The sequence below is a fragment of the Haplochromis burtoni genome, unplaced genomic scaffold (assembly GCF_018398535.1).
Source record: "Haplochromis burtoni strain Fernald_Lab_line unplaced genomic scaffold, NCSU_Asbu1 Contig_44, whole genome shotgun sequence".
Classification (NCBI taxonomy): Eukaryota; Metazoa; Chordata; class Actinopteri; order Cichliformes; family Cichlidae; genus Haplochromis; species Haplochromis burtoni.
The window spans coordinates 1,978,932-1,988,759 of record NW_024582405.1 but is presented as its reverse complement, the minus strand read 5'-3'; the positions used below and the strand labels follow the sequence as shown (position 1 = coordinate 1,988,759).

The 9,828-nt window shown below is 40.0% G+C and overlaps 1 protein-coding gene across 1 annotated transcript; it reads left to right on the top strand.

Annotated features, from left to right (window-relative positions):
• The first annotated feature begins 2,569 nt into the window (after positions 1-2,569).
• On the top strand, positions 2,570-7,785 carry kics2 (KICSTOR subunit 2). Its single transcript, XM_005921044.2, has 3 exons — positions 2,570-3,051; positions 4,046-4,343; positions 5,330-7,785. The coding sequence occupies exons 1-3, from the start codon at positions 2,823-2,825 to the stop codon at positions 6,147-6,149; spliced, it is 1,347 nt and encodes a 448-aa protein (XP_005921106.1). The 5' UTR covers positions 2,570-2,822; the 3' UTR covers positions 6,150-7,785.
• Positions 7,786-9,828: the final 2,043 nt, after the last annotated feature.

Sequence of the window (9,828 nt, the reverse complement as noted above, 5' to 3'; positions counted from 1 at the left end):
CTGAAGCAGCAGTAACTTTTTAAGAGGGGGGCTAGATCCACCCCTGGAGAGAGAGAGAGCCTTAAGAGAGAATTAGAGAGAAAGAACTTATAACATTCTGTATTTACAAGACTCATGGGAAGTGTAGTTGTTGAAAGGGACTTCAACACCATGACATGATGTTGGAGTTTAGTGAATCCTATGGGCTCAAATTGTGGTCATAAATATTTTGTACTTGTAAATCAAATGTATATTTGTGAGTATTTGAGTTTTGTAACCTTGTAAACCAAAATATGTGAAAATTTTATGCTTGTGCATCTACAGATGAGAATTTCTGTGTGTGTAAAAAAAGATTTGTGTTTGTAAAAATATTTACACAAGTTACAATTTTTTTTGTTAAGGTCTGGTTACAGATATAAAGCAAAAAACTACATGTAAAACTCTGTGCTCGGGTTCCCTGACTGCATGTGGCTTTCAACTAACACATAGATGCAGAAACATAACATTTTTCAAATATTTTGGTTTACAAGGTTACAAAACTCAGTACACAAATATGCATTTGATTTACAAGTACAAAATATTTATGACCACAATTTGAGCACATATGAATCCCCAAAGACTCTTGGAGCAAATGAATCCTGAGGGAAATCAATGGGCAAGCCAAACTTTAAACCATAGACTGTATATAAAAGATGGGATTAGTCACTGCCATGCCGCTTTTTTGGTACTGGAAGTGACCCTATTAGGACAGGCCTAAGTTGTTTCTTGCATCAGGCTGTAACCATATTTATGTCTGCTGGGAAGTTGGACACGTTAACATTGGAGTCTATGGCAACTGACTCACTGTTTGAAGCAGCATCAAGTGGCCACTAGAGGAACTACAGGAACTTCATCCCCTTTGATTGGTGCTTAGATTAAGTCAGGGGTGTCCCGCTCCAAGCCTCAAGGGCCAGTGTCCTGCAGGTTTTATATATCACCCTGTGTCAACACACCTGAATCAAATGATTAGTTCATTACCAGGCCTGTGAAGAACTTCAAGACATGCTGAGGAGGTAATTTAGCCATTGAAATCAGCTGTTGGATCAAGAACACAACTAAAACCTGCAGGACACCGACCCTTGAGGCCTGGAGTTGGACACCCCTGGCTTAAGTGATATTAAGGTTATATATCTTCACCAACACCCCTGACAGCAACATCAATTTTACATTTATTTTTAGTCCTTGCAGCATATTTCAGGGCCCGGTTAAAAGCCAACAAGAATGAGGACATATAACAGCAATATATATGAAACAAAAACAAAAACCAATTAATATAAAACATATTCAGAGTGTTATTTAGTACAAAAAAGTACAAAACAGTTCTGTTAAATAACTGTGTTAAAAACATTAACTGTAGATAAAGTATTGGGAGGTTTTCCACAGTTTCAGCCCCACAAAAGACAACTTTAATATGCTTTCAACAATAAAAGTGGAAAAATAAGTCTAAACCTGGGATTTGGTTCATTCCTGTTGTTACTTAGAGGGGATACATGATGAAAAATAGTAACGTGTAGGAAAACTGGGAAAAATATTGGCGAAAATATTTTTTTAAGTAAAAGAACAATATAACTTCACTTCTTAAAGTTATGTTGTATTTAATTTACATATTAATTTATATATTTGAACTCCTGGGATTTGATTTGATTTGATTTTGATTTTGATTGATTAGCATTCAAATATCTCAGTGAAAACAGAACAAAGATCTACCACAAAGCAAGAAAGCATGAGACAAGGCTAATCAAAAGGTATTGGCTGAAGCATTTGCTTATTACGCCAACCCTTTTAACAAAATATCTTTTTGTATGCAGCTCCTGTACACAGTGCTCGAAGCAAATAATAAAGCAAAAACAAAACAAACAAACAAACAAGAAAAAAAAAACTTTCCACCTTAGATAAGTAACTACATCAAAGCAAAAGAATCAAGAGGTTTTTTTTTGCTCTTTTCATTCTTGATTTATATATTTTTCTAATACTCTATTTTAAGGAAAATGAACCACACCTTTTTAAATCACTGTCATAACTATTCCACAGGTTAACTCCTCTAATAGAAACACATCAGGTTTAAATTAGGTTTAAATTTTTGTTCATGACAGTGCAGATTTCTGACATTTTGTGTATTAAAGCATCCAACAGTGTGATTGTTTTCTAACAAAAAGCAGTGAAACTTAAGTTAGACTTGTGTTTGTAAATGAACCGCCCAATGTTGTGTAGCTTTCTGGATTTTATACTTATTGGGCTACATATTTATTTATTATACAGGCTATACAGTACATAGCATCAAAACTCACATGTTTTATGTAACTAAAGTGTGTAATTATGTGGGCTACAGATAATAATTAAGTTATAGACTATATTTATATGAAAAACGTGTATACTTACTGCATTTGAATTAGTTTAACCATATGTAACCACCTGCACATGTGTTTGAAAAAAAAAAGGCTTTGATTTTGCCACCCCATTTGATTTCTTTGCCACGCTCATGCCACCCTAAGAAAATTTCTCTAGATCCGCCGCTGAATAAAAGACCCCCTCCTCTATCGCCCCCAATTTAGGAGGTTCTTCATGAATTGACGTCCGCGGCTTTCCGTAGTGTTTACATCCGGCGTAGCCAATATGGCGTCTTGCACTTGGCCTGTTAGCTTTAAATAGACGTGTTTTAATTTCTTTGTTTCACGTTTATATTTAATGGGTTTCCTGGGATTAGTATGTAAAATTAGCCTTTTAACCACACTATTTATCAGTTGGTGTTTTTTCTTACACACACTTCCCGTTGCTAACAGTTAGCTCGGGGGTATCTGCGAACCATGGAGGTGGAGGAGCTGCGGCCCGTTCCCCGGGAGCGGGCCATCCTGGAGAGCTTCTTCGCCCAGCTCGGCATGTTTTCCTTCGACCGAGCAAAGGACTACGTGGAGCGGGAGAAGGACGGCAGCAGGAGCAGCGGGAGCATCTGGAGCGCGCTGCTGGCCGCTCTGGCTCACCTGGCCGCGGCGGAGAAGGTGTACCACAACATGACGTTCCTGGGACAGAAAATAGGTAGCTTTCTCTGCTGCTGTGGTCCGCTGTATAACTACCACCATAACACGGAGGGTGTGGTGGATTAAAGCAGATAAAATGGAGTATATATGGGGTCTGTGCATGTACGAAGGTAGAATAATTCGTCGATGTGTAATTGATTTCATTGACATATTAAATGAAATTAAAATGATTTTTTAAAAAACGCGCAAATCTACGAGGGGAAAAAGTTTCAGGTGAAAATGGCATATTTGTAAGAAAAAAATTCAGGACAATGGAGCATGTTTATAAGTAAACGAAAGTCTAGGAGAAAAAATCTATTTATAAGAAATGATAGCAAATTTAGGAGAACAATTGCAAATATGAATGTCAGTTCATGATAATAAAATGGCCTGTGGCGCTCATGCTGTGGAAGGAATGTTGGAATTGTGTGGTTCCCCTTAGAGCAAAGGGTCACTGCAATCACTACAAGTCTGTTCTGGGCATTCACCTTTAACCTGTGGTGAAATATTTCATGCGAGTGGTCTCCTTCAGAATGACACCTTCTTTAAAACGTCAAATATGGGAATGTTTTGGGAAATCTGGGTTCAGTCCATAACGGTGATTTCAGGGTTTTTACTCCTTTTTCCTGCTGTGAACATAAACATTTCTAAGTATTTATCTTTTTTTTGCTCCTAATAAACAGCTTTTAAATGTAGTGCTGTGCATGCAGAGTTTTAGGTTTTATAATTTGTTTTATGTCCTCGATGGATGTCCTGCATCACACCTTGCAGAACGTTTGTTCACAACAGCTCCAACTGTTTTTATCGCTGCTTCAGTCAGAATTTTAATCCAGTCTGAGCTGAGACTTATTATGTTTTCATCTTCATTATAAGTAAGCAATGATTTCTTATTGTCTATTGTTTGTACTCAATTAAACATTTAAAACTCCAGATATAAATTTAATTTCCACCACCAGGTGGCGCTGCAGCACCTAAGTGTTTCTGTAGCTTGACACACACCCCTCTCTCTGCAGGTGGCCAGTCCTTCTTCAGCCGGAAGGACTCCATCCGCACCATCTACACCTCGCTGTACAACGAGCTCAGGAAGGTGGTGATGATGGGGCGCCACGGCCAGTTGAACTCCTCCTCTTCCGCCTCCTACCTGGAGGACCTGTTATCGCACCTTTCAGAGCAGCTCTGCCACTTCATCCAGGCCCGCATGGAGATGGCTGACCTGTACGAGAAAATGCACTCACTGGGCAGCCAGAAGAATGTCAACTCTGAGGAGCTGGTCACAGTGCTCGAGGTCGTCCTCCAGAAATACAGCTCCAAGTGTGTATCTGATTACAGATTACTTTTACTGAAGAAAATCTTTTAATTTTGCAATGTAAGAGTTAAATGGAACAGTTCGAAACCACTACAACTAACATAGTTGTAGTAACTAATACTTCCAGACCCAGGTAGTTTGGTCCTTTGATGTTGATTAGAAAAAAGCGAGATTAAAAAAAACCCAAACATGTACGGTTAAGTATTTGGACGACACAATTTTGACACAGACCAGGTGACTGTGCATAGAAATGTGTGTAATTCCTAAACAGGTAATGCAGTATTTAAATTAAAGTCCTAGAATTAAAGCTGGAAGTCAGCACTTAAATCATTTCTTCATAGTTTAATTTAAAACCTGCTGTGGTGGTGCACACTGGCAAAAATTGTGTCATTATTCAAAAGCTTCTGGACCCAAGTGTAAAAAACAAAGAGCGAGAGAGAAAGAGAGAGAGTGACATATTGAGGTTGTTGAAGGGAAACTTTGAGCTCAGGAATCTGGTGTTTTCCCCAGAGACGTGTCAGCAAAGTGGCGTGCTGTAGCCACAGCAGGAACAGAAAGCGAGTGAGCTGTTGACGGAGCTGCAGCGGAATGCAGCGTGACGCGCCAGACGTCAACGGGTCAGCCAGCCATGAACCGGCGAGAAACTGTAACGTGCTTGCTCTCTCTCTCTGCCTTGTCAGCAGATCTGGGGGAGACGTTTGTCTCAGCTGCTTTGAGGTTTCTGCAAATTAGGCCAGAAGAGAAAATAAAGGATTCTATCTCCTCAGAGAGATTTTATTTTGGCACCCTCAAAACTTCTTCACATTTTGCCTTTGCAGGTCTGTCAGCACTGTTCAGAAGTGATTGTTTCACTGGAGCCTCAGTGTGTGTTTGTTTCAGGCCTGGAAAAGATGAATAATGTCAGACCCAACAGGAGGAATAATGACTGATTGATGGATTGGTTCCTTCTTTACTTCCTCACCTCCTTCTCTTTCTTTTTTTGCTCTTCCAGGTTTCACCATCCCATTGTGGGCCGGGTGGAGGAGGGCTTCCAGATGGAGGTGGACGTAGTGACACAGCTGCTGCGCTGCCAAGCCCAGTTGTCCGAGTGGCACTTCCTGCCCGCCCTGCTCAGCCTGCACGGTGCCAACTCCAAGCTCCTCACCTGGGGTCAGCTGTTCCAGCGGCAGAAGGAGACTCGCAAGCACCTGTTCGGAGGTCAGTCCCAGAAGGCAGTGCAGCCTCCGCACCTCTATGTGTGGCTGCAGCGCTTCCAAGCGACACTGCTCGCCAAGTTCAGCTTCTACTTTCACGAAGTTCTGAGCAAGCAGACGGTACCGGCTGACATGAGGGCGCAGACGGCCCGCACCACCCCGGACTACTACGGCAAGATCTCCACCTTCATACGCAAACACGATGCCAGCAATGTGTCGCTTGTGTTTGACAACCGCGGCTCGGAAAGCTTCCAGGGTCACGGCTACCACCACCCACACTCGTACCGGGAAGCACCGAAGGGCGTGGAGCAGTTCCCCGCTGTGGTGTCACTGCCATCGGGAGAGCGGCCGCTCACACACTGGCCCAACGTCATCATGATGATGGGAGACCGCGCCGCTGAACTCAACACTCTGGACAAAGTGGTGCACTTCTATGATGACAAGGTCCAGAGCACATACTACCTGACGCGGCCGGAGCCGCACTTTACGCTTGTCGTCATCTTTGACGGAAGGAAGTCTGAGAAGGATCTGCACCTCACCGGCTTCTTGCAGGAGATTTCTGGCTCGCTTCGGAACTCCAAGCCTTTCAGCACCCTCAAACCCGGGTCGAAGGGCTGAACTGCACATCGACAAGACGCTAAATTTTTACATGGTCCTGCGTTTTCTGTGGTCCAGCTGGCGCTTTTTGCTGCTTTCTCAGTTTGCCAAAAATATTCCAGACCAAAGAGATTCTAGGTGCTCTGAATTTATTTGACCTGACCGTGACAGGATGACCACCACAGCACTGCTCGTGCTCAGAGCCTTTTAATTATTTGGCATCATGCGGTTTTAACAGGTTTATGTTTTAATTCGTTATACATTACATTTGTTGTGCTTAATACAGTTTAAATAAAGATTTGAAATGTAAAACAGTAAAGTTTCAATATTTACTTTTTACATATTTTTTTTTGTATTATTTATTTATTTTTAATATCCTTATTTGTTTTAAACTCTGCTTTGCTGCAGCTGCTTTGGCTCCTCCCCCTGTTTGAACCAACTTTGTTTTGATTGGTTGCCTCTCACAGGACGGGACTGCAGTGCTCAGCTATGTGCTGAGATCACTACAATAAGGATATGTGACATCATTTCGAGACCAGACGGTTTAACCTGTGAAGCTTTTGGCTCGCTGCACGTAAAGTGATCTCATTATGTGAAACTTTGGCTATGTTTAACAGGAATATCCATCACTGGAACAGAAAGCTCAATATTTTAGAGGAGAATAAAATAATTTTTTTGTGAATATCGTCTGAGATTAAAAATTAAAGAGTGTTCATTTACTAATGCACATACACCCACTGGCCCTTTTATTAGCCCAGTGCATTTAAGCATTTGAACACAGTCAAAATAATCCTCCAGAAGTTCAAGCTAAACATCAGAATAGGAGAAATGTGATTTAATGGACTTTGAACAAAGCCTAAAACTGCCCATCTGCTCTCCTGCACAACCGTCTTTAAAATTTACAAAGAAAGATCTGAAAAGAGAAAATGTCCAGTGAGCGGCAGTTTCTGGCCAAAAATGTCTTGGTGATGTCAGAGGAAAATGGAAGCCAACAGTATCTGAAATAGCCACTCACTGCAACCAAAGTATGCAGAAGAGATTCTCTGAAAGCAAAACCGGTTGAACCTTGCAGCTAAAGGGGAAACCGGGTACCACTCCCGTCAACTAAGAAGAGGAAACTGAAGCCACAGACTCACCAAAAACTCAATTTCTGCTGCAACTTTCAGATGGTGGGCGCACAATTTGGTGTTAACGACATTTGGAGAAATAGTGGAAAAAGAACTATGAAAGGGTTAAATGGCAGCAATTTACTGAACACATCAGGAAGTTTGAGTGGGAGAAAACAGCAAAGGAAAGGATCAAATCGATGAGAGGCTTGAATGCTAGTTTAGGTTTATTTATAATATAAATACAACACATTGATACAATCCATTTGGCTATATGAGCTCATCATTAGGAGGCTCAGTTTTCAAATACAGCAACACTAACAGACAAAAACCATTTCCTTTATTATCAAACACATTCAAAGAAACCTCCCTTTGAGTTAAAATGCACCAACATGTTATGATGCTACATGCCAAGTACACAATCCTATACATCAAAGTGCAATGTTCACAATGGGTTAATGCTAGAATTCATAATTCAGAAATCTACTAAACACTTTATGATTATTTCATTCGGAGTGCTGCTGCTCTTCGCTCAGGACATGCGTGAGTGGATTCACAACTTCCAAAAAAGGATTTTAAAAAAAGGCACTTCCACATACACACACACACAGACACACACACACACTCACAGATGTGCATCCACAGCCTATCTCAGCACGTCATGTTTCATTTTAATCACCACACTCACAGCCCAGTTGGAGGCCACATTCAGTGTGCTGTTCAAGTGTTTTTGGGCGTTTACACACAAAGCCCCACCCTGTTAGCTTATTGTGAGTTTAAGGTTAACTAGTGACTTCAGTGTAACGAGCAGGTAAACCAGTATTTTGACAAACACACAGATAGTGGCATGCTTTTTGCACTCGTTTTCCCCAACTTCCACTCGCGTGTTCTGGCACTCCTGGCAGGCATGAATTATCTATTATCTAATGCTATTCTAGTACTTCTGCACTTACAAGGGAGCAGAACAAGGGCAGGCAAGCAGAACACACACACACACACACTTTACAAGGAGTATCAGGGTCGCACCGAGGAAAAAAAATATTACGAGAAATTTCTCTTTAATTTTGCAGAACAAAGTCGAAACTTGAGGAATGAAGCTGTAACATCAGAACAGAGTTGAAATAATTTAAGGATCAAAACAAACTACTTGTGTAGGAAAAATCTAGTCAGTTTTGCTAAATGCCGGAAATTATAAAAACTGTGCGGTTAGAAGTTAAGGATTACGGGGACAGAGTTGGTCTTGATTCTAATTTCAAAATACCATTTTAAAACTAAAAATACTGTCAAGAATAAACTCAGCATTTTGCGAACAAACCTAAAGCACCATTTCTGGAACAAAATTGAAACGGAAGCTACTTTCAGCTGTTCCTTTAATCACCACAGTGAGTAGCTCTGCACATTTGATATGGCAGAAATCTGAAACATTATTTTGAGAATAAATTCAAAATAAAATATCTTTATTAAAGTTGAGATGTTATGCTGAGAAAGTCAAGATTTAAGAGTAAACCTGAAAAACTAAAGCTGAAATACTGTTTTGAGGACAAGTCAGAAATTTCAGAATAAAGTCAATATTCTGAGAATTACATTTTGAGAATAAACTCAAAATAAAGCGTCCATATTAAAGCTGAAACACTATTCTGAGAATAGATTTTTATAGAAGTCAAAATGTAAGCGTACTATTTCCAAAATACATTTGACATACTGTTCTGAGAAGGAATTTGAGATTTTGAGAATAGTCAAAATCTTCCAGAATAAAGTTATTGTTCTGAGAATAAACACAATTTCCAGAACTAAGATTTGAGAAGAAAATTTAAATTGAAAATAAAGAGTTGCAACATTGTTATCAGAATAACGTTAACATTTCAAGCCAGAAATGTTGAGAATAAACTAGAAATGGTTATTCTAGAAGAAAGTTGAAATGCTATTCTGAGAATAAATTTTCAGACAAAATGTGAGAGTCAAATTTGGGAATAAAATAAATTAGTGCTGTGAGCTTTAATCTTGTTAAAATGACGTTAACACCATAACTATGGGCTCAAATTGTGGCCATAAATATTTTGTACTTGTAAATCAAATGCGTTTTTGTGAACTGAGTTTTGTAACCTTGTAAACCAAAATATGTGAAAATTTTATGTCTGTGCAAATACAGATGAGAATTTACGTGTGTGTAAAAAGGATTTGTGTTTGTAAAATATTTACACAAGTTGCACATTTTTTGTTAAGGTCTGGCTACAGATACAAAGCAAAAAGCTAGGTGTAAAACTCTGCGCTCAGGTTCCCTGGCTGTATGTGACTTTCAACTCACACATACAAATTTTCAGCCAATTTTTCTTCCTTTCAGCTGATTGGTCAATGTCATGTCAATCACATATTAGCAATCCAATCAGAGAACAGATGGGTTTGGCTGTTGGAGGGGTGCTTTGCGGAGCTTCAGGTCCTGGAAGATTAAATGTTCTTTTACATGCCAGCCCAGCGTTTTCCTTCATCTCCATGAAGGAAAAACAGTCTGTGCGTGTCAGAGTTCGGTGATTTTTGTCTCAAAGGTTTGTGTGCTTATACAGACATCCAGAACCCTTTCAGCAGTGCTCCAGACC